The 25,025-nt window shown below is 37.2% G+C and overlaps 2 protein-coding genes across 5 annotated transcripts in view; one reads left to right on the forward strand and one right to left on the reverse strand.

The window, feature by feature from the left end:
* Positions 1-2,158: 2,158 nt before the first annotated feature.
* ZCRB1 (zinc finger CCHC-type and RNA binding motif containing 1) lies at positions 2,159-12,936 on the reverse strand. 3 transcript variants are annotated; one of them, XM_021545300.3, is made up of 8 exons: positions 12,352-12,936; positions 7,835-7,922; positions 7,648-7,676; positions 5,374-5,485; positions 5,184-5,291; positions 4,332-4,441; positions 4,154-4,229; positions 2,159-2,793 (listed from the first exon to the last, which is right to left on the reverse strand). In XM_021545300.3, exons 2-8 carry the CDS (start codon positions 7,916-7,918, stop codon positions 2,668-2,670), a joined length of 645 nt encoding a protein of 214 aa, XP_021400975.2. In that variant the 5' UTR covers positions 7,919-7,922; positions 12,352-12,936; the 3' UTR covers positions 2,159-2,667. The 3 variants fall into 3 exon arrangements, with proteins under 3 accessions (XP_021400975.2, XP_021400974.2, XP_077639603.1); XM_021545299.3 differs by having other exon boundaries at positions 12,356-12,935; XM_077783477.1 differs by having other exon boundaries at positions 7,884-7,922; positions 12,352-12,935.
* An 84-nt stretch (positions 12,937-13,020) lies between these two features.
* Positions 13,021-25,025, forward strand: part of PPHLN1 (periphilin 1) — a 62,168-nt gene continuing 50,163 nt past the window's right edge. For both annotated transcript variants that reach the window (XM_077783479.1, XM_077783480.1), the window contains exons 1-6: positions 13,021-13,102; positions 14,692-14,799; positions 17,783-17,830; positions 18,917-19,008; positions 22,159-22,338; positions 22,789-22,844. In XM_077783479.1, the coding sequence (XP_077639605.1) occupies position 17,830; positions 18,917-19,008; positions 22,159-22,338; positions 22,789-22,844 (329 nt within the window). In that variant the 5' untranslated portion in view covers positions 13,021-13,102; positions 14,692-14,799; positions 17,783-17,829. The remainder of the gene's footprint in view (positions 13,103-14,691; positions 14,800-17,782; positions 17,831-18,916; positions 19,009-22,158; positions 22,339-22,788; positions 22,845-25,025) is intronic.

Consider the following 25,025-nt stretch of genomic DNA (forward strand, 5'->3'; position numbering starts at 1 on the left):
TCTTAGCCTGATCTAAATTAGGAGCCTCGTTAACACTCTCTCTTGCTCCTCAGCACTGATGGGATTCAGGTGGAAATCTGAAGCCCTACTGATTAGAGTAGGGGAGGGTGGGCATGAACAGGAGTAAACCCCTCCATGTCATAAAGAGATGTTATTGACAAATTTTGGCCTTATTTTTTTTCCCCACAATGAGCCGGCTGCATTGAGGGTGCTCTAGAAAACAACTTTGTATTCAAGGAAGAAGAACAGATATTTATGCTAATGTAACAGTAACCTAATGCTAGTGTTCTGAATTTCTCACCTAGAAATGCTTTGTTATCTTGCCAACAAAGAACTGAAACTTAAAAATTATTCAGGAAGCAAGTGTAAAAATCCTATTCCTGAAAGTCCCTTTAGATTCTTTTAGGCATTAGGTGCATTCTTCTAATACAGAAACTACACACAATGCTGATCAACTGAAGATAAGAATTAAGAAAATTGTTAAGGGAAGATGATTTGAAGTAAAAAATTGCAAATGCCAATTCTGCATAGAAGCACGTTCATTTTTATGTTTATTTCTAGTGCCACCTACCTCAAGTGACTTTATGCTTGGAACAAAAGAGCATGGAGGAACAACCCTGGGTCAGTTGTAATACTCTGGACTGAGCTACTGCTTCATGCAGACAAAAACAAACCCTATGGGGAAAGCAGTGAGGCAGAAGCAGCAGACTAGAAAGCTACATCGATGTGCTTCAGCTACTGGAACTCTGGAAAAAGTACTGTATTAGGTCAGAACAACACCAGTTTTGTTTTTTATTTGAGGATATTTCTGAGCAGAGACTTTAAATTTTAAAATATCGTGTTCCACATGTAAGTCAATTCCTTTCGACCCCATGACCCTGAAAAAATCTCATGGCAGTGAGTTCCACTACTACATTACATGGTGTAATGAAATAAAAGGTTTGCTGTCTAATCATGTCACTAAAATCTTAATTCTTACAAGCTATCAATTATTTCTAAACCAAAGTAATGGAGTAAGTCAAACTGGTCCTCTGTCAAATTCTAGTTTTCTATCTTTTTTTAAAACCAGCATTGAATATGGTATTTGAGAAGAAGACCAAGTCTGATTTTACATAGTGGCATAATTTTTTTTTTTTTTTTTGGACTGCCATTGAGCCCTAACCTAACATCTAAAGAAAAGCATGCTGGCAGCATTATTTGCTTCCTTAGTAGAGTTTAGAACTCCTCAAGCTTCATTATTGCACACATACATGATGTAGAATGATTTTTCATTTATTAACAATATGCCTGGCAGTTTAGCTCTCAGCTATTCAGTATTAAGAGATCTTCCTGAAATTCAGTGAAGGAAGCTTCAGATTAAATATATGGTACTTTCAGCAAAAAGTCAAAATCAGTCTTAAAAACATTCCTTGGATTACTGAGTCCAAGATCTTCCTGTATCTAGAGCCCAATGCTTCTTCCTATTCTGCTGACTTGAGGAGCTTGCTCAGAAAAAACCTGTATTACTTGTGTTTAAGGAGCAATGGAAGGCACCAGGATGATGTTCTGAATGTCACTACTTTATATTAGCTTAGAGGGTGTGTGTGCATGTTTCTTTGCTTTGCACCCAGTTACATATTTGAATGTAAATTGGTATTAATTAAGAATACATAATGGTATATTTGGATTTGCATTTTCTATATTTGGAAAAAAATCAAGTCTGATGAGCTAACAGGAAGAACTGAAAATAGAAAGAGGACAGCTCATCTCTTATTTCCAAGTGTGAAATTGTGAACGTATTTTATAATGTGCTTCCTAAAAGTGAAGAGTTTAGACTACACACCAATATAAAATGGGTACCATTATCACCATGTGTCTGTGGTTTTGGGAACGATCACAGCTACAGGACAGTATGCCTAGAACCCTAGAGAGATCTAAGGAAATAGAAAGTCTGAAAAACTTTATGTGCAAAATACATGGCAACACACTTTGCTAAGAGACCATGATGGTCCCAAGTACACATGAAAGCTGTTTTTGAGGCATGTAGGAAACTATGTCTTTTGGATTTTGCCAGCAGGTTCAGATGGCTGTGATGCAGGTTAGATTCAAGTGTATTTAAAACTCTGTCAATAACCCTAATTACTGTTAGGCACTCAAACTGCAATCAGGAGAAACAGTGTTGATGTGACAATAATTTATTATAGTACTGCATGAAGAGTAAAAAGACATTTTCAGACATAAAGCTGAAATTAAACCCTATGCAGAGGAACTAATGCAAGTTTCATAATCTACTGAAGTACTACTAAAGCACTGCTTCCAAATAGACCAATACATAAAGCATCAGTGGCATTAACAGTCATCCTAAGAGGAACTCCTCTTAGGAAAAAAGCCTTGGGAACCTCTCTCATGAAACACTTCACTGCTAGGACTTGGGTCTAGATATTAACTGCAAGACACATTTTCAGATGCTTTTCTGGATTTAAGTGCATAATTACATCAGTTTCTTAAAAAGCTGCCTTGAAAGGCAAGGTTTTGAGACACAGATATGAAAAGATGGGAGAGTCAGGGGACAGAATAAAAAAACCCCATGATCTTCAGTGTCTTCAACACAAAACAAACCTGTATTACAGATCACTTTACAAAATTTACACTATATATATCTTATATATGCATTTAAACAGAATTATTTCAGTCACTAAGTTCTTCCTCATCACTGAAATAAGTACTTTTCTTAATCCGTGGACGTTTTGAATCATCTGAAATTGAAGATTCTCCTGCAGTCCATCTTTGCTGTTCTTCCTCAATTTTGGCTTGCTATAATGAAGAAAAGAGAAGTATTAGCTGGGATTAAGAAAAATTAAGGAGCACTACAAATAACAATGCTAATTCTTAATACACACTGAATTATTAAATAAGTTTAAGAATTACAAGGGTTTATTTCCAGATAAACTGTGTGATCAAAGCACTAGGAAACATTTCTGAAAGTAGTTCTCACATATAAGCTGTCTTCTACACCACAGTAGCTGCCTGGACCATCCTGTATTTTCAGAAAGAGCAATTTTGCCCATGGCAAAAATTCCAAAAATATAGAGAGATCTAAAGCAAAAAATCTAAGCAGATCTCTTTAGCTGAGATCTAAAGCAAAAAATGCCTCATGTTTTGAACTGATGTTATTGAATCAGCTTTGCTCTGCTAACAAGTCTTCTATCCATTGTCCTTTGCAGTCATTCATTCACATAATGAGTGCATTTGGGGATTATTACTGAAGGTTATTCAACTAATAGTTTAAATAGAAGCTTCCTATTTTTTCCAGTTAAAAATCTTTGGATGGTGATAGTGAGGCATCAATAGAAATGAGAATGTTTCCTGGCTTCATAGGTTTTATTTCCAATTGTGGAGTTTTTGGGGAAAGTGAGGAATATTATGAAAATGTGAATCACTTTTTTTGGACTACATCATGTAAAGGTCCTGCACTCAGTTACAGTCACATTCAGAACAAAGTTATTAACTCTTGAGGGTTTTTTTGGGGGGGACACAGGCAACAATGTTGACTAGAGAGTCAAGAAATTTGACTATCAGGTCAGGCTTGTTCTGTTTCATGAAGCAAAAGGGTGTAGAGATAAAGAAGTAATAAAGACAGTAATACAGCTGTTAGATAAGCTAACTACATAAAAAATATGCACTAAGTATGTTTTGGGAGATGAGGTCTATGAGAGAATGTGATGGTCTGTACTAGGCAAAGGAAGTCTGCCAGTAATGAATGTTCAAGGACATTCCAGTGAGAACAGAGGATGTTTCTGGTTGCTTATACTTGACTGGTTTTTTGTCTTCTCAGACAACAAAGTAAAGAGGGGTTTGTGGGCAAAAACCTAACAGAGTATCACAGTTGAGATGACACAAGCAAATACCAAAGGAGCTTGAAGGAAAGAAAAGGCTGCAACACACAAATACAGCAATAGTTAAAGAGCAAGAAACCCAAACAAAATTCCACTAAACATGCCTGCAATGTAAAGAAGCCAACTATGGTTACCAATTACTGCTACCAAACCAGAGCCCACTCAGTGCTATAGAGCAGACAGACCTATGCATGTATATCAGAGCTTCTGAAAAGCAGCTAAATAAGGGAGTTGAATTTAAAAAATAAAAATAAGTATGCCATGCTTCAATTATGTACCTGAAAAGCTATGGCTTGGCTGAGGCTATCTAGAGCAGGGTCTTCTCCTTCCTCTTCACTTTCTTCTTCCTCCTGACTTCATTGTGCAAGGAGAGAGAGAGAAAAAAAAAGATATTTAGGTGTTTAGTATGAAAAAGCTTCCTAAAAAAAGTAGTAACATGTAACTCAATATACATACATTTCTTCTGGCTCCACTATTTTCTTTCTCTTCTTCTTTTCTTTTTTTTTTGGTGGTTCCCGCTCCCCTAGCATATTTTTAGGACAAGCATAACTTAAGTGTCCTGCTTCCTTGGAGAGAAAGAAATATTGTTTAACAGAAGCCATGACAAACAAATATATGTTAAAACATATCATGAGGGAAGCTCATGGGGGGAAAATACGGGAACAATTAGTAAGATAAATGGAATGCTGAATTAGCACATAGAAGACAAACTCTTCTCTAGGCTCACCATGGAAATGAAGAGATTAGTGGTGATATGCATGCTTAACTGCAAACTGAGAACAAGCTACAAGAACAGTAAATTTTTTTGTCTGTCGCAATAACTGAAAACACTATACATGGTTTATATTCAAAACAAGATAGAAACCTCAGAATTAACAATTTAAGACACAGGAGTAAGGTGACATTTTTGCTGTAAGAAGTGTTATGAATATAAATCAAGTTTGTATTGGACATTAAATACTATCCGAATAGCATGGTCCTACATTACTCTGTTCAGGAAAAGTTAGGACTTAATTAAAACTTAAAACTCATTTCTATATAAAAGAGTTGTTTCCTGTATTTATTTTATTGCCAACTAAATCATGAACTTCCAAAGCTATAGCAAAAGCAGATACTTTGAAGCAAAGAGTAGGAAGTTGTCATTAGAAGTTTTCATGTACATCACTTATCTTTCTTGGGTTTTATTTCTCTTTGTTACTTTCATTACCATCTACTATTACTACTACTATTTAGTATTATTTCAATTAAGTTGTTCTTATCTCAACCCACAACCTTTGTCCATTTCTCTACATTTTTGGTTTTACTCACCCCACATTCGTAACACTTAGACTTATCAAAGTAGTTCCGCCTGCGAATGAATTCTGCTGCTCTTCCATTATCAATGGCAATACTTGCTTTTATTACTCTTCCAAACAACTACAGAAAATTGGAAAGAAAATGTAAATGATTTGGGAGTGAAAGCCCAATCCTCCTGCCATAAAAACTTTCCACAACTTACCTGTTTGTTATTAAGTGCTCGAGAACAGTTTTGTGCAGATTCTTTATCCAAAAACAAAATAAAGGCAACTCCTTTGCTCTTTCTGGTGTCTTTATCTTTCATAATGGTAACTCTGGAAACATATAACCACATTATTTATTTTAGTGAACTACACTAAAATTACTTCAGAGATATTTTTTTCCTTAAAGATCTCAGTGGGATCTTCCCTTTGTTACACAGTGAAAGAGTTGAAGTATATTTAACAATAAAAATACTCATTAAACAGAAATTCAAAGGAATAGCTAACCTGGCTGTGTATATAGAGGTAGAGTGGAGATGATTTTAAAAAAGCATGTGGGGTCTTTCAGGGACCAGTATCACCCTTAATTCCCTTGGATGACTTGACGAACACAGAACATAATCTTTAGATTTACAAGCAATGTAACTGGAGGGAACTACATATGCTGGAGGTGAAAGGAAAATTCTTGAGTAATCTTACCATTGCTATTATTGATGAAAATCACAGTGTGAACTGCCTCCAAACTAAGAAGTCATTTTTATGTTTGTGTAGGACTAATCAGCTAAACAGGTTCACAATAGGAAACTTACTATATGCAGCACTGTTCTACAAATATCTCCAAATGAAATCCAAAGACCATGGATGCATGTGTTATTTCACATGACATACAAAGTTAAATCTTCAGTCTAATATTGAAATCAACAGCTTCAATAGCACATTGAGAAGTTAATGAAAATCTAGAAACAGTAAAAAAAACCCTGAAGATAATAATTTACAAGACAAGGCTAGGGTGTATGTATGGCTGGAACCCACACAGTCTCAATTCTTTCCATCTCAATGTCAGTTGTATTCACTATGTATCTCCTGAAAAAAACCTAACAAAACCACAACAGTAAGAACCAGAATGTCAGGCTCCATGTACATAAAAATCAAAGTACAGGTAAAAAAGTAGGGAATACACTCCTCCCTATGTCCACTACAGGCAGAACAAGGTTCAGCTGCAGCAGAAGCCAAAATTCTAAGAAGTAACCAAAAAAACCAAACCCCAAACTTCAATACAAAAGGCCCACCATACAACATGCATAAGTAACTTTTTACCTACATGGTAAAACGTTTATGAAATACAAGCACAGTAAACAAAGCTCAAATTTCCCCAAATATATGCACAAAAAGGTTGAATTTTACAGTTTTACTACCAAAGTCTCTTGGGCAGGATAGGTACAACTGCATGCATTAAGTTCAAACGTTAATAAAACTGATTTTTAACAATGCTATTATTTTTTCTGCCAAGCTACTCTGAAGAATTCCAACAGAAGCCTGGTATGACTGTAAGGCTTCTAATCAGGATATTGAACATACCAGTTAGTAATACAAGAACAGAAAGAATCAAGTGTGACAAATCTTTAAAAAGTCAGGAACTTATCGGAGCCATAGAAAGTCTGATTTCTTAATGAACAAACTCAGTTGAAGTCGTAATAGTCAGGATATATTTACTTTTCCTGCTATTTGTCACCTGAAACACACTTCTGAGACTGCATAAACTTTGAAACTCTGTATCTCATAAGTTATTGCAACAGCTACTAGAAATTAGACAACATACATGCTGGTTTAGGATTAAAAACTGAAGACTTGAGTCTCCTTATTCTGACCAATTAAAAAAAAATTAAACAAACTAGTCAGTTTCTTACTGTGGCATTTCTTTCAATCATTTGAACAGAAAGGCTGATATTCACATATATTGTTCATGAATACCCCAAATACTGAAAGCCATTATTGCAGCCTTACATCTAGCTTTAGGTAAAATACTAAACAGTCACAATAACCAGCCCCTCTAGAATCACGGAGAACTGTACACTGCATTGTGGGAACTGTGACATCTAGTTCACATAAGAAGCTCCCACTGTCACACTTACCCACTGTGCCCCACAGTGGTATATAATAATACTAGAATAATACTAGTGGTATAGAATAATACTAGAACACTGTTTCAACTATTTCAGAGAAAAGACTGATGGTATGCAACAACATTTTACTTGATCTTAAGAAATGGTTAGCAAAACCTGTCCCAAACACAAATATTCTTGTATTATGTATGTAACTGCAAGAACTTTCAGTTCTTAAATTAGAATTATACTTTATTAAAAATGAACAGAGCTTCAGTACAGTTCCACATTCATACTTTAATTACAAAAAGCTCAAGACTTTCAAGTGAAGGAAAGACATAAAATATTTAAAATGAGAGGTACAAAAATAGAAGGCCGTATCAGGTCACTTACTTGACAACTTTCCCATACTTTGAAAATATCTGAAATATAAAAGAAAATCAAAAAGATTTAACAACAGACAATTGCATTTCACTAACAATAAACTTACCATGACAAACTTATATATCAGTATTGATTTTACAGTCAAAATTGTTTAGTCAACAAGTTTAATCTAAACAATGCATCTCTTAAAACTTACCCTGTACAGATCATTGTTAGTCAAAGCAAAGGGTAAATTGGACACATACACTGTGCTTTTGCTTGGTGCCAGCCCACCACTCATTTTTCTGATGAAAGGAAAAAGAGAGAAGAGTTAAACTGTATTGAACAAATAAATCAATTTTAAAAATTGTTTCAAGACTTTCAATTTTATTTCAAACCTAGCCCAGACATCCATGATAAAGTTGCAGGACAGCATAGCTTTCATTTCCCTTGTATCATTGTACACAAAAATTAGTGTTTGCCTTTATGGACTACAGAAGACATACATTCCTTCCTTCTCTCCTGGATCCAAACATATTTTTGTTCTATGTGAGTCGATTTGAAGTCAAGAAAAAACTGGCAAGTTAGTGTACTTACAATAGTTCCCTGGTGATCTGTGTAATTAGAAAGGTTGAGGGCCAAAAGAAATAAGCCATGTCCATTTATTAAACATTATGGACAATGTGTCAAATTACTGACCTCTATGCCAGTACCAGCATTATCTGATTCTTGATGCAAGTATTAGTACAGATGCATTCAACATACAATAAAATACAATTGGTTAAGGGGGGAAAAAAATTTCCCTAAAGCAGAGTCCTAATTATTGTGGGGAGGGAGATAAATACATTTTTAAGTCAATGTAGCTTGATGCTAAAGTGGCATGCTTTCATTTCCTCTCTTAACTATTGCTCAAGTTTCTGCACTCTAGAACTGCATGTGTCCAGAGCTGACCATAAAGCAGCATCTCTGTAGAAGCACTCCCCTTCCTCCCTCTGACTAGGCAGATTTCTCCCGGTAGGAAGCAGGAAAATTTCCAATCTTTCCATTTTAATTTCCAATATTTTCTATGCTCTTGAAACTGAGTGTGTCTGGAAACAATCAATTCAAAATACTGTTATAACCACATACATATCATCTAATACTAGGTGAAGAGTAACCAAACTAACTGGAAAATGGCAAGCTAATGTTTTTCTTCACATTTGGACATTTCCCAAGATTTTTAGTGGTGTAAAGTCTGTGCAAAACATTCTCTTTGATCCATTCTGTAGCCATGTTGAGACCAGGAGCTAAGTGAGTAAAATTTAAGATCAAAACATACCCCTTATGAAAGGCCATACCAAATACTACAGCAAACCCACTCCCCTACACAGTCCAATTTCTACCTCCTTGTCCATTTTCCTACAGCCTTATTAGTGCTTCCTGGCACCTCTAGCCAATTCTCAACTGAGGATCAAGCCACTTCTTCAGCAAGACCGCCTCATTTTAAAAATGCAGACAAAAGCTGATGAAGAGATAAAAACCCTAAAGTATTAAAATCAGCATCTGCCATATTACAGTTTCTTAGAGGACTTCTTGGGTAGCCAGTCTGAACAGATTGCTTGGCCAAGTGCCCATAAAAGTAACTAATATCACACTCTAATCTGGCTGATACTTTCTGGCATTTCATGATTTAGTTATCTGAAGGCCTGATATTCCCAGCAGACACTGATTGTCCAAGTGCTTTGCTTCTCTTTCCTGACACGCTTACTGTATCACAATTCATTTGAGTGACAGTTTCCAAGTGATTCAATTTTGAGGTTTTTCATGTTCAGAGACTGTTTTTTGGCATGAGCAAAAATGGCAACACAAAGGTTAAGCAAATGAAAACAGAATAAATTTGCAATAAAGGCCACACATTGCATCTGGTGTTAGGCAGACTGGGTTCATTATCCCAAATTCCTTTCTGCTTGGCATTAGTATCCTTGACAAGTCTAACCAGACTGACTTGGCAACATGCCATGTGAATGGATGGCCTGAAGTGCAGTTATCCAGATGTACAGTGGATAGAAGGATTCAGGAAGAACAATCTCAACACTGCACTATGCTATATTGCCAGTGCTAATATATTGTAGCAGTGGACAAGAAAACACTGGAAGTGATCCTCAAGTATCTGACTACAACAATTTCCCTCTGCCTAAAAGGCAAGAGAAGCTGGAGCACCTTGCAACAGCAGGCCAAAGCAGCCCCCATTTTAATGGGCAGGCACCAGGGAGAACAGCATGACGGGAGAGCAGTCAGCATCTTCCACAGTGCCACAGCGCAAACCTCCACAGAGAAGGTGAGACATCAAGCAGAGATTACTACTGGCCTACCAGCTCAGTTGTTAGGAAGTTATTAATGAAAGCAGCCTACAGAACCACAATTTTCAGCTGCACACTGCTTTTTTCAGAAGCTGAAAGAGTTACACCCTGACAGCACTGGCTGCCAGACAGCTGAGGTTGAATGTTGTTTCTACTCCCCTGGACAACTTTGGGCTGAACAGTTTTGCTGCTCCAACTGCCCAAATATTCTTAGCAATTTGAATTGTTTAGGACTGTTGTGTAAGTACTACTTATTTTTAATGTCTGACTCACTATACAGACACAACTTTAATACAAGAGGGAGTACAGCAACTCTATGGTTATCATCATTTATTACAACGATGTTTTCTAGTTGGAGGAGTAAAAAATGCCAGTTCTAGCATTAAGCTAAGTCTCCAGACAAGATATGTCATCTGGAGACTCATCATTACAAGGTTGAGAGTCCTACTACTTCAGGAATTTTCTAACTTCATAGAACTGTCCAATGTAAGATTTTGATCACATTCTTTCTCCACGATTACCAGTCTCTCTGCTCAGCTGACAAAGAAAAAAATAATCTTCTTCCTATTGTAAATGCAGGCGAACCCAATGGGAAGAAATGACAATGTCTAACTCAATTCATAAGGCTGAATTAAAATACACTAATATACTATATAAAAGGAGGATACTAAAACTACATACTACTCTCTTTGACTCTCTCACCCAACTCCTGACCTTCTCGCTTGAGTCCAGCCCCAGGTGGATTGGATTGGCCATAATGCTCAAACAATCCTCACCAGAATCCAATTAAGCAGTCACTCCAGGTAAACAATTCTCCAAACACATTTCACATAGGAAAAACAAGGAGCAGAAATAGAAATTGTTTTCTCTTTCATTTCTCTCTGTGCACCTCTATGAAAAATCCTGAGAGGGAGAGAAATGTGCTTGCCACATCTTCCCTCACAAAAACCTCCAAATGAACCAAAAAATGACATCTCACTTTCTTACTGCTGGAGACTCAACTGAAAGTCAGGTACAGCCTGGCTTCAAGCCTTTATCTTGCTAGAGCTTTTCAACAAATCAAAACATTTCTATTTTATCCTGGATGCTTTTCTGGGACTTTCTTGATCTTCAAGGTATTACCTTCATTACTTAACTTTAAAACATTGGCTAAAAGCCTTTACAATACCTCCACAGAATTGCACAACAATTCCCATTAATATAATGGCCTCTCTGTAACATTAATGCCTTTTTAATTTATCCCTTTCACATATTAATTTTGACAATAGAGTTATGCCTCATTACAATGACTTCTTGAATTCAATCTTTTTTGTCTTTTCTAACAACTTGAACTAAAAGAAGCCTTTTTTTTAACAAGAGCCATCTGTCAGCAATGATTAAGTCTCCTGAAAAATAGAACAGGTATGTGAATATGTTTTGGTTTGATCCAATATTCTTAATGCAGCATCTGTCATTAGTATTGGGGGGTATCACAGAAAGACAATTATTAATTTCAGTAATTGGCTTTTCTACTCTATCCCAGAGGACAGGGGACATGAGGACACCACCAAAACAGTTCAGATGCCTCTGAATCAAGTGGAGCCTAAATTTACTTATACTTTCATTACTTAACTTTGGTATTTCAACTTAAAAGCACAAACTTGTATGTTTGTTTTTAAGTGCATTGCAGCAATGTCAGATCTATGATTTAATCAACTGAAGTATGTACAAATGATTTGTGAACAAGTTTCTCAAGACACTCCCACTCAAGTCAATTAAGAGTTTTTCTATCTCAATCCTTAAAACACGTATTTTCTTCCTGATTTAATAGTGTCAGCGGAGTTTAGACCCAAATCAAGAAACCATTAATTGTGGCAGGAGCTTTGATTAGGGTAATAAACAAGCGTCTGCTCCCTGAGAACGGTATCAACGACTTGCTACAATTCTGCCCTGCACAAGGGGCATGGAGCAAGCTGTAAGAGAATAATCTGTTTTATCTCACACTCCCTTAAATAGTACCAAGCAAATATTAAACAGGAGCAAGAATTGGTAAATAAGGTTAGCACTATCAGCAAAGAAATCGTACAATAGTACAATTTGCTCAAGTCAAAGAGGAACATAAAAAGGATCCATGGTTTGAATCAAAACTGTACTGATCTAACTACAAAAGCTTAGGGATAGTAAGACTGGGCAACCAGACCATCCATCCAGACTATCTATCAGACACATATAACTTATACATGTTCCTTTTCCAGATTACGTATAGGTGTCACATTGACCTTGGCCAAAATCAGTAGATTATATCTGTCCCAGACAGATATAATGATATGATTCCATTTTCATCCCCAGCACCAATCAGCATTCGCTGAGACTTAATTGTGAATGAAGATGATACAGCACAACAAATGTACAGTACCTACAGAAGTAAGGAGTGCTCCGGAGGCCTGGGCTGTCTTCTTTCCCCTCCACGCGGAGAGACTCAGGGCCCTCAGACGTTCATAATTTCTATCCTACCATTTCCCCCACACTACAAAGGGAAAGCCCATAAAAGTGTTTTCAAAGGGATTCTCAGCACAGCCAAGATGGGAGAAGAGCTCCTTGGTTCAATCGCATCTGGTCTCGCCCAGAGCTTCACGCAGGAGGGGCAGATCTGGGTAAATCACTTCGTGGCGGCCCTTCCTCCTCAAACCACGCGACACGTAATCTGTTTGAGTTCAGTGCGAGCAGAGGGACATTAAAGCAACAGAACCGCAGACTGCTCAGCAACTTCCACAGGCCGCGTTAACGCCTTTGGCCACACCAGCACAGCGCGGCCCCGACCGGCCGCTTGTTTCGCGCCTTCCTATTCCGCAAGGGCCCGAGGCGAGCGAGCTGCGACGAGCGTTCGCGACAGCCGCTGTCCCCGCCCGGCGTCCCGTCAGGGCGGGCTCAGCCCGCGGGGGCCCATGGTGCGCTCCGGCGGACGGGACGGCCCGATCGCACGGCCCCTCCGCCGCCCCGGCCCGTCGCGCTTCCGCCGACGCGCAGCTCCCGGCGCGGCCGCGGCCAATGGGCGGCAGCTCCGCGGCGGCGGGCGGCGGTTTCCGCCGACGGCTCGGGAGCGCCGGAAGCGGCGGCGGACGCGCGGGGCCGCCGCGGAGCTGCCGCGGGAGCGGGGAGCGGTGCAGGTGGGCGAGCGGGGCCGGGAGCGGGGCCGGGCCGGGAGCTGGCCGTGTTCCTCCGCGGGACCAGCGGGGCCGGAGCCGATGCTCTGCCCCGCGGCGGCGGCTGCGGTGGGACGCGCTCGGCTTCTTGCGGGGCGCCCCGGGAGCGCCTTCCTGCCCCCTCTGCGAACACGTGCTCGGGGGTCGCGGGGCGGCCGTCCTGGGAAGCGGCTCCCTCGAGGAATGGCCGGGGGAGCTCGTCCCTCCCCGCGCGGGGCAGCCCGGGGCGGCGGGAGCCGGAATGCCCGCGGGGTGGCTGAGCTCCGTGGCGGGACAGCCTCCTCGGGCAGGCAGCTGCTGCTTAGCACCTGTAAGCCTTATCATTTAAACCTCTGTAAAACACGTATGGGATAGAAAACTTCGGTTCTCGGTTTAATTTGTGTATTTGTTTTGAAGGGAAGGTTCGTCCTCCTTGTACATACATCTGAGAATTATTTTAAACAGTAACTCGTAATGAGTGTTTGGAGGCTACGTAAGTCCTGTTGTAAACACTTTCACTGATGTGTGTGATGGGTGTGTTGGTGCAAGATCAGTATTCTTATTGTTTCTAGAGAGATAAATAAGACATGAGAGTGTCAGCTCATTTCCTAATGAGTCTTTCAGAAGAAATCTGTGTGATTAGTTTAACAAGAGGGTATGCCGAAGTCCTTACTAGTATTTAAGCATCTCAAGTGCACTCTTCATGGTTCTTTATTCTCACTCATACTCCTTAAATAGGTTCTTTCTCCTCCATTAGGGTTTTCAGGAATAGTCTATATAAATTCTTTATCTGTGACTTCAAGGGAACAAAGACAGTCAGAAATAACAAAAAGAGGTGGAAACCCGCCCAACCAGTGAGGATGGTTTGATACAGTGATTTGCCCTGGGTGAAGTGCTATGGCTTGATAAGAGTAATTTTTGAGAGCATTGTGGTTTTGACTGGTTATGGCAGCAGTATGGAAAGCTGCCATATTTTGTTGTCAGAGTGTTTGTGCTGCAGGATGGAAAATGACAGGAGCACCATCCATGTGGGTGTTTGCAGTGACATTGCTGGTGGAACAGCCACGTCGGAGCCTGGTAGAATATGTTTTTCATGGCACTGGCACTGATGATGGACAGGCCAGTAACTGCAGGTGGTCAGGCAAAGATAAATGCTAATATATCAGTCTATTAATAGAACCTCCAATGCATTGCTTCCATTGCTCTTGTCCCAGTGACATATTAGAATGATGTAGTAAGAGTGTAACTGGTGGGATTGTAAATCCTCATTGAAATGCTGCCGCTGTTATTAATTATATTGTGTTTATGCTTGCTGTTTTAAGTCAGAATTATTGTGAATGGGTTGGGAAAGGTTGGAAGAAAACCTCTTGATATATAGGTGAATATCCTTAGACTTGTTGCAGTCATACTTCTAAATGCTTTTGAAGCTCTTGCGGCCTAATATTTGCTACTAGGCAGAGACAGATTGTCTTTAAATCTCTGTGTTGTCTTAGTGCCCCTCTCATTTTATTTTATTTCATGGTGTGTTGGATTTTTCCCTCTGTTCTCATATTTCTTCTTTTTCATTTTACCAGTAGGACTGTGTGTATTCAGTGTGTTCTACCTATCCCAGGTACGCTTGGAAGATGAGAAAGTTACTTTCTCCCCCAAACCCATTTTTATCTGCCTTGCCTTCTGTCTAGGTAAGAGATACTGTGATATCTTTGAAGATTATCAAATACAGAGTCTAATTCCTGGAAGATAAAGCAATGTTTTCTGTCTGTCTTTATATCCTCACAGCAGCAATCATTCCAAGTTTTATAGTGATATTGCTAATAAGTTACATGTCTCCTACATCTTGTACAAAAGTGTTTGAACTCTTTTGAGAGCTTTCGAAAATAGAGAGGTTAGACAAAATTGGCTCACATTTGCCAGTCTCTGCTGTTTATCAAAGTAACATGATAAAACCATATATATCCCAGTGGCATGGGAGGCACTCCAGCTGCCTGTCTCTGCATTTGCTTTGTTCACATATGGTAAGATGTAGCCATCTGGATTAGGAAGCTGTATGTGTGGAAAGCAAATGTAGATTCTGCAGGAGGATGATAGCACATGCTATAATACTATAATATTACAAATCCTGGAGAAGTTGGTACTTGTAGCCTTGATGAAAATTGTTGTCTCAAATAAATGTAAGCTGTACAATTTTTGTGGAGTGCTTTTGAAATTTGATGTCTCAAATAAATGTAAGCTGTACAATTTTTGTGGAGTGCTTTTGCAAATGTATCAGGAAGGTGCAAAAAAAAATCTGAAGATCTGAAAATCTGAGACCTGTGTAGTCTCCCTGATGAGAAAACGTATATTAGCATAGAGCACAACATAGTGCTAATTGGAGTAAAGCCATTCTTGGTAGCTGGCTACAACAGAGCAGCAATTGTGTTAATAGAATGACCTCTGCACTTACAGAATGTCTTTATTTGAGAGAAGACTGCTTTAAGTAAAATAGTCACCTCTGATCAAAAATAAGAAGAGATTGTTTAAATTAATATAGCAAGTGATTTGATTATATATAATAATATTAAATATCAATTGTTTTTGTTGTATGTGCTAATAGAAAATAGTTAATCAGGATGAATTATGGTATTAGGTGTGAAACAAAACCAGATTTTTCTCATTCTTTGTTTTACAACAACTTTGTACCTACTGAGAGAAGAGATTAATCTCAATAAGGCATAATAAACTTGAGATTTGAGCTCTTGAGTTTTTGTTAATGGAATCTTCTGATATTGAGTTGAAGAGTTTAAACTGTCCATGGTTGTTATTAAAGCTGTGTTAGGTCACATCAGTTAAGAAATGGATTGTTTTCTTTTTCTATAGAAACAGATAAAAGGTGCTCAAGATGCTGGGAATTGCATTTTCTTCCCTTCAAATAATTTTTTCTTTTGGTATTTTCAAATATATCCTTATTTTATCTCATTGTTCTCAGTTAAAATTTGTCTGTTTTGTCTTCTCTATAAAATTGGTCTTCTACTTGTTTACATTGCCAGCATTTTAACCAATGTACTTGGTGATTTATTCTTCCTGATTAACTTTCTTAATTCCTTTACATTTCCTTAAATTTTATTATTCTAAATGCAGATGAGATTTTTCTTCTATCTGCATAGTTACTTTTTAGCTAGTGTATTTTTTTGTCAGTTTGTTGACTTTTGTCATAGAGTATCTCTTCCTTTTTCCAGCTTGTGTTTTTGTTGAAACACTGGTCTTAATTCTTTCTCATTTCAGTGAGGTCCAACAGTGATTAAAAAAGGGAGTGTTTTTATCAGCCTTGCTGCCTGATAAGATAATGGGGGTGTGAATGTTGGTGTCTGCTGCCTGTGATGTGTGTTGGGATGTTGGAGATGCTTTGACTGACAAAGCAACATGAGGTGTAAGTTTGTGCTCAGCTTCAGTAGCACTTATCTGTGTTGCTTTTTGAACATCACAGTTTTGATAACTTCTGCAGGCTAAAGGACAGGGTCATTAATGTATTTGTCAAAATGGAAAAAAAGCCAGCTCACTTGAAAACCTTATCTGAATTCAGCTTCTGGTATTTTGCTCTGTGCCTAAAAATATGAGGGTTGCCATCAAGTACCTAAATCTCTGTTTGTATGAGAGGTGGGTGGGCTGTGGATGAGCAGGGGAGGGAGTGGGTGCTGTGGGCAGTTCAGGTGCTTCCCAGCTGTGGGCAAGTACAGACAGAAGGAATGGTCCACCCTGGGCAAGGGCTGGGCATGAGCAACCAGCAGTGAAGTGTTTTAAGGCAGAGCACATGATGCCTTTTCAACATAATGATTTTGTCTTGCCATAGTTAATTCTGTCCCTCCTGGTACACAAAAACACAGAGATGTTCAAGTACTGTTCTGGGCACAAATTAAAAAGGGTGGTGGGGACAGCTAAGAGCAGATAGAGCATCCTCCTGGTAATGTGGGAAGGAGGGCATGGGGTTGGCCTAAGAGCTGTTCATGCACATATAACCCTAGTATGCATTTTTAAGGCTCTAGAAAAAGTCAGTGAAGTACAAAATAAAGTTGAGGTAGTTACTGTGAAAGTGCCAGGAACATGTTTCTGATGATGCATCTGACCATCCAATGCAGCAATATGAGCAGTGGTTTCAGAATTAGTAACTCTTAAATGGAGCTTACTGGAGAGGGCAGGGATAGTGGATCCTCTCACTTTGTCCTTACCAAAACTAGGATCAGCTGGTTGGTTTAATCAGCTTTTGATTTATAACCTGTAGCTACATCAGACTAGTTCTGTGTCTTGGTTGTAGAACAAACTTAAGGTGAAGTCTGTTATAAAATGGGACTATATTTTAAGAAGATAATCTGGTCCATTTGAACCAATGCTAGGGTCAAAATGTCTGAACATAGATGAACATCTCTGAGCATCTTATAGTTGAGGAAAGAGCTTCTTTATCAGGATTCACTTTCGTTTATCAAAAGAAAGGTATTTGTTAGATCAAGCTTTTAATTGACTTCTCATCACCTGCAACTGAATCTTATTTTTCTTTACAAAGACAGATGTACACAGGGTATAGACAGCTAAAACATTTAGTTTGTATCTGTCTGCTTTACGTAACAGAAAAAAAATATACTTATGATGAATATATTTGTATTTTTTGCTAACCTCAATTTCTTTTTTTTGTAGGTAGGTGAATGGATTTTCAAAAGCAGAGTTGCTAAAATTGACAGAAAAGTAAGTATGTGAATGTTATATTTTGCAGAAGTGTCTATCAGAATTAGTGCTACCTCTAAAAAGATTGCTACCTCATGAAAGAGTTAATAAACTCTTTGATGTTGATTCTTAGCATCTGTATAATCATTAATTTTATATAGCCTCAGAAGTCTATTTCCAGCAAAGTGTTTTTACTTTGTGCAAGTAGGTAACATTATGTATTTCTCCTTCTGAACATGACCTGCTGTTACTTTTCCATATTGACTGTTTTTAACACCTAGAGCTACTATTGTGATGGAAGGTTTGAAAAATATAATTCTAGCAGTTACTTATCTACTTTCAGTGTTGTATAGTAGATAATTTCTCACCTTTATAATCATCAGAAAGGTTTGAACTCCTTAAGTCTGTGTTGTCTAGCACAGCATGACTAGAATCTCTTAGGATGATTATTTATTTCCACCTGTCTTTAATGGCTAACTCTGCTTCCTTTCCTCTGGAAAGAGGTATTTTTTTGTTCTGCTGGCTCCCAGTTTAAAACAGGAAGTATCTGCATGTGAAGAATGTATTGTATGCATGTAATCAAAATATGGGGCTTTGTACCAAGAAGCTTTTTGCTGCATTTTTGATCTCTTTCCAGATGATTGAGTTGATGAAATAATACAGATTATTATATTTTTTTAAAAGGATAAATTATTTAATAAATAGATATTGAATTACTTTTTTTTAAAAGTTGCAGAGTTTTTAGCTGAACAGTATTAAAATTGCTGTGAGGTATGTGTGTATGCATTTGTTTGTACATCTAGTATTTGAAATATGTGTATATTTCAATAGAGAAATTTATAGTATCTCTAAGTCCTATAATTTTACTGACTATACTGAACCAATCTTCAGTTCCATTTTCTTGGCCATTCTGCAAATTATTTTTGCTCCAAGTTCATTACACACTTTCTATATTTTAAAGGGCTAATAATAAAAATGTATGTACAGGGCTTGTGCATAATACATTGTATTGGGAGAAATCCTGGAACCTTTATTTTTATGCTCACTGTCCTTTTGTCTATTCATAATGAGTCTGGTTTTCACTAATTGTATTTTCATTGTCTTTAGTGGCATATCGAAGAGATGAAATGTGGTCAGAAGGGCGGTATGACTATGAAAGAGTTCCAAGAGAACGTGTCCCTCCAAGGGTTCATGGTGATGTAAGTGTGTAGTCAGCATTATAACGTTCTACTATACCTTTATACAATGACCTATACCATAGGGGGTGGATTTATGTACTTGTGTAATATCCTAGTATAAGTTAATTTTTTTCCCCTTTCTTTGAAGCCAGCAATCTGGCACATGCATCTGCACAGAAATAACAGACTGCCTACTGAATTAAGTATTTGTTACTTTTTTTTTTTTAATTTTCAAATCTGTTGGAACTGTTTTAGAATTTTGTATTTTGGTAAACTGATTTTTTGGTGTAATTCTTTGTTATTAAGAACAGGATTTTTAATTACTTCTGTGGAACAAGAGGCCATACTAGTGTTATATTTTTCCACAGTCTTTTTATGTTAATATTTCTTTTAAGTAACTTGAGGTGGTAAAGGAACTTCTTTCATGATTGTTCTTGTCACCAGCACAGTTTTTTTGATAATGGTTAAAGTATAGGAGAAGATATTTTAACAAGTGTTGAAAGTACTTCTTTGCTGAAGTTCTGCGTTGGAGTCCTGTAAAGCAAACACTTTACAAGAAGAGTGTCAACAAAAATCTGCTTTGTAGATAACAGAGTCTTTTGTGGTGTGTTATGTATGTATGTATGGTATGCTTGTAAAAGCAAATGCAGAAGCTGTGCTTGCTGTGCTATAGAATAACTTCAGAATGCTTTTAGGAATTCTCTGTTCCAAAAAGTTGGGCAATTATTTTTTTTCCCTTGTCTGAAGTCTCCAACAAATGTAAAAAACAGCTTTGTCTTTGGAGGTATTACACTGTAAATAGAATTTTAAGAGTATGTTTTGATAATTCTATTTACATCCTGTGTAATGTGCTTTAGGCAAAATAAAATTTCAGGTGCCAGTGCCTCTTATCTGACTGCCCTTTTTCTTGTGGTAAATGTTGAAATAATACCATAAGTGATTTAGTGTCTTCGGGTTCTGTTTTGTTCTCAGCTTATCTCTTTGATGACTTTTGGTTACTCTGTGTGACTAATTACACAGGCTTCTCTATTGAGTAGTTCGGCTGCTCTGTGACATTTTTGTTACTGTGACAGGCAAAAGTAACATTTCTGCATTTTCAGCAAGCTGGAAATCAGATTGATTTTCACAGGCTGTTTAGCTACCTCCTTCTCCAAAATGCTTATCAAAATAGGACAAGAAGAAAGGCAGAATGTATTTTCACAGATGTTTTTTCAGTTGTTTGACTAACGTGTTGCCAATTTAATGTAACCATTGCATCATTGACATTTTTAAATTCCTGTAATCCTTCACGCTGTCCAGGGAACAATGTGTGATTAGGCATTATGAAAAATTATAGTCTAAAAGATGTGATGCACTTATTTTGCTGCAAATGTTAACTAGATAGTTCAATGCTAGCTTTATATTACATATGTTTGGAGCTGGGGTTGAAGGGAATAGCAGAGTACACTCATCACATTTAATGCTACCCATCTGTACCAAAACAACATCCCCTGTAACTGGGCAAACCAAGACATGGTGTCTCTGCCATACTGAAAGATGGATATGGAGTTCCTTCTCATACAGCTCTGCAGATTCAAGATAGTTGGAAGATACTTTCTGTTCTTGTAAGCCTTGTATTTGTGTTCACATGTAGAAGTCTGACTTAATTTTGATTAGACAAGTAGAATTAATTTGTTCAGTCTGTTAATATGCTTAGTGTTTGCTGATAGGTTAGTATGTTAGAAATGAGATGTGCCAATGATACAAAATGAACTATCTTTTTTTTTGAAGAAAGCAATAGATGTGTCCTCATCTAAACTGGGTGCTAATTGTATATTAAGTACAGATTGTAGTAGAAACACAGATACTGTTAAAGAACGTTCAATTGCAAGCACTTGACATAATTGTGTGGGTAGGATACTCATCGAGTTTTCATGTACCTGTTCTTCTATATGTCAGTATAGTTATGTGGTGGGTGAGGTTAAAGCATGGAGCAGTTTTATTTAAGCTGCACTGCGCATCTTTGTAAGACACCAAACTAAAAAAAAAGTTACTTGTGGAGGATGTTCATTGAGGTAAGAGTAGATCAAGCATTGTGCCTGTGTATGACTATGTATGTAGTCTCCACTTTGCACCTGTATGGCTGTAGGCTGGCTTTGTTGGGTGGTCTCTAAAATCAAAAGTAACATTTTTTGCATGACAATATTTAGCAGCTTGTGAACACAGTGTATTTTTCTGCAAAAACTATCAATGCATTAGATTGTGACTTCTTACTGTTAAAAAAATAGCTCCCCTCTCCCCACCCACATGCTAACTCAATTCTCAATAATTGCACATGCTAACTCAAGTCTCTGCATTAGTAGCTTTTAAGTCCCATTAAAAAAATGTTTTGCTAAAGGAAGAAGATTTAAAAAACAAAATCTTGCATTCATGTTTTCATTCGCTTTTTATTTGTGATTGACTTATATAAAATTAGTTCTAGTAAAATTGAATTTATATTTTTTGCAGCTGTGCAATTTGTATTTAATAAACAAAGAATTTGTTTAGCTGACAAATGGTGTATGACATGTTATTTGAAGGAAATAAATTAATTTTGTGTTCTAGCAAAAAGCTGCCTGAAATGTGTATTAAAAGAAAAATTGAGAGTGTTAAAATTCTGTAACTTGAATCTTCAGATCACCTACTGCATTGTATTCAGCATGTGTTTATCTATTCAGATTATGAAGCAAGGTCTATCTTCTACAGTTTCTGCAGTGTGGAGGATGTTATGGATATAAGGAAAATTGTTAGTATTTTCAAATGGACTCTTTTTTTTTTTATAGGCATTACAGGTGTGACTTGCTTTGTTGCATTCTGAAGAAAATGTAAAAATCTGAGAAACACATGTAGCTAACCAATGCACAAAAAATAGCTAATGCTACTGCTTGTAAACTTTCAAAAGACAATTAAACCATGTTTAAATTTTTCCCTCTACAATTAAATTTGTAATGCCTAAGGATTGAATATAAGTATTGTCCAATTAGATTTAATAAGTTACTCCACTTTCAGACTGGCATGATTTTTAATGTTGCTGTTTCCCTGTGCAATTTCCTCTTTTAAGTCCCATATTTAGAAATAACTTGATTCTACATTTGTTTATTCATTACAGATTTTCAGCTGTTAAAAACAGTATGATTTTGTTTTGTGGTTTAGGATGATTACCACAGAATAGTAAACATTGTGCCCAAGAAACCACCACTGCTTGAGAGACCTGGGGATGGGAATTACAGTCGCTATGACGATTACGGTCACGCTGAGTACAGAGACTATAACGAGGGTCGTAGTTTTGACCATGACCGAAGAAGTGGCCCTCCACACCGAGGTGTACGTAAGGTGATTCTTCTCACGTATTTATGATGTTTGTTTTCCCATTAAGGCTTGAATAATAGGTAATTAAAATACTTGAAAGGTCATTATTGTTGCCCCCTGCAATCCAGCTGATGGAAATTCCATAATTTCAAGGTGTTGATGGTAATTTCTATTTCGAGGAGGAAAGTCTTCTTTAAGTCCAAGCAAATATATATGCTTTGGAAGCTTCTGTAGTTTCCATGTTTTGTATAGCATTGCAAAGTTGCTCTCTTCAATATTGACAGAGGAAGAAAATAAAATTTAAATGGATACAGTGAATAAATTGAGAAGAAACTAGTTGAAAGGGTTAATATTTTTTTAGCTCATTAAATGCTTTGGTTTTGCAGTAATTAAATACAATTTGGCAACTGACTGTACTTGACATCGGACATTGAGATACATGTCACACAGTTGTTTTGCATATATGTTTTGCAGGATGAATCAGGATACAGATGGGCAAGAGATGATCATTCTACAAGACCTGAATACAGGTATTTTTTTATTGTAGTAGAGCCATGCATAGGCTGCGAATATTTAGGGCATTTTATTTGGTCACCCATACAGCTGGGAGAACAGGCCAGTGAATTAACAGGGAAAGGACATCTGTTAAAGTAAAAGGCAATTGTGGAAAAATGTTGTATTGTTTGAAATATAAATTAAATAAATTATATTACATGAAAGTCTCTAGTTTAATAAGGATAGGAGGTATCATGATAACATCTTTAGGATGGCAACCTGGAAGAGTAAGTAATTTAATGCATCTCTGATCTGTCACACTTCTTACATGATTTCAGATAATTTTTTGTTCTATTATTTGATTCTGCAGTACATTGGGGCTACAATATAATGATGCCTGTGTCATTTTAAAGGTTGGTGGGATAGATAATGGAAATATGAAGTTCACCACAGCCTTCTTCTGAGCTCCCTGTTTTCTCAGCTGAACTGATGAGTATATATTTCCATCATATGTAATATTAATTTCTATGAACCTTTCTTAGTCTGTACCTCAGGTTCCCATTTATGAAATCTAAGGACTGGTGGTAAATCATAGGTGTGTAATATACACATGCCTGCAATGATGTTTGATATGGATTATTTGAGTTAGCAAATAAAGTGCACAGGATAGTGTTACACTCAAAATTTATGGGCAAGGATGAAAGTCACCTTAAATAGTTAGACAATGGATTGTTAGTATAGGTGAAATATTAGCAGTCTGATCTAAGAATATCATCTGATGGCTGTGCTTTTATATGCCATATCCTGCATTTCCACTTCTCAAGATCTGTATTATACAAGCCTGTATTTGTATGTATTGTGTCATGGTGTTAGTCAAAATATCATAGAATAACTCCTTGTTACAACGTGTATTTAAAACTATGGTTGTACCATACAAAGAACAACAGAAGTAAACCAAGTTAGCTATGGACACCTGGCCAGTTGGAAAAATTGCTGTTAAGCTAGCAGCAAGTTAAAAAAAAAGACTGCAAGCTCAGACAGGACAAGCCTCAGTCTTGTGGTGTTGCAAACTCAGTATGATGCTGTCAGTAGCAATATCCATACAGGGGCACACAGTTGCAATAGATATCTATTCCATTGAAAGAGATGATTTAGACATAAGACAGATGGATTATTCTATAACCTCATCATAAAGGAAATCCTTCATACATCATAAGGGTCTGTGTGTAATAGACTTCTTTCAGAAATTCTATCTTGGGGCTAGAAGCAATAATAAAAGGTTTTGAAAAGGAGTGCTTAATAAAGACTTGTGTAAAAGTTTTTCCATCTTTTCCTCTCAATTTAGAAGAATCAGGGTTGTTTAAAGCTGAGGAAAAAAACAATGTTGAGGAGACTGAGTTAGTGTCAGGCAGTTTATTGTACACAGAACAAGAGTGGCACCCAGTGGTCAAAAAAATTGTCTTAAATGCATCCTGATTTCTTCCTTTTAAAATAAGGTTTAAAAAAGTGAGGTTGAAATGTCAGCTCATTTTGTTGAAGGCTTTATAATTGTGTTGTGTGGCATATGATAGTCCCATCTGAATGTATGTGATATACTTCAAACTATTTAGCTGTTACACAACTGCAGTAATTCTATGGAAGAACTTCATAAAGATCCATGGTTCAAATATATTTGGAATTGAATGAAATCCTATTGATTCATTATATAAATATAATAAATAATCTTGAAAGTAAAGTCTTGTGATCAGACTGCTAAACATTTGTAGTGTTCCATGTTTGTAATAAACTTAATTACAATTCTTTTCATATTGCCCACTATTGAGCAATGTAGTGGATCTCAAGGAGGAAATCAAAGTACATTTCATGGTGTATGTTGTCTCCTGTGGTGAAAATGCTTGTTACTTTCTATTTCAAAGACATTTGCTCAAGAAAACATGATCTAAAAAAGTTATTTTGTGCAAAAATGCCTTCTCTTTGGATATGCTTAAAGTTATTTTAGGTAAGTTCTTTGGAGCACGCATAATTCTTTGAGGAAAGAGGAGGAGATTTGTATGGTTAATAGTTAGTACAGTGACTGTAAATTCTTAAAAATAATAGCTCATTTATTGGCAGAAATAATGGCTTTCTTAATTATTTTTAAAATCACAATCAGCAGCTAAAAATGTGCTGTAAGAAGTTGTTGTCAATATGATTTTACCATCTCCTTTCGAGTATTC

This window comes from Lonchura striata, chromosome 5 (genome assembly GCF_046129695.1).
Source record: "Lonchura striata isolate bLonStr1 chromosome 5, bLonStr1.mat, whole genome shotgun sequence".
Taxonomy (NCBI): Eukaryota; Metazoa; Chordata; class Aves; order Passeriformes; family Estrildidae; genus Lonchura; species Lonchura striata.

Bases quoted from the DNA above. Each gene is read 5' to 3' on its own strand.
- ZCRB1 (XM_021545300.3), bottom strand. From the start codon at position 7,918: ATGAGTGGTGGGCTGGCACCAAGCAAAAGCACAGTGTATGTGTCCAAT. The intron at 4,230-4,331 runs GTATGTATATTG...TGCACAATGAAG, and splicing joins ATAGTGGAGCCAGAAGAAAT to TCAGGAGGAAGAAGAAAGTG. The intron at 2,794-4,153 runs GTACATAATTGA...TCTTCATTATAG, and splicing joins GCCAAGCCATAGCTTTTCAG to CAAGCCAAAATTGAGGAAGA.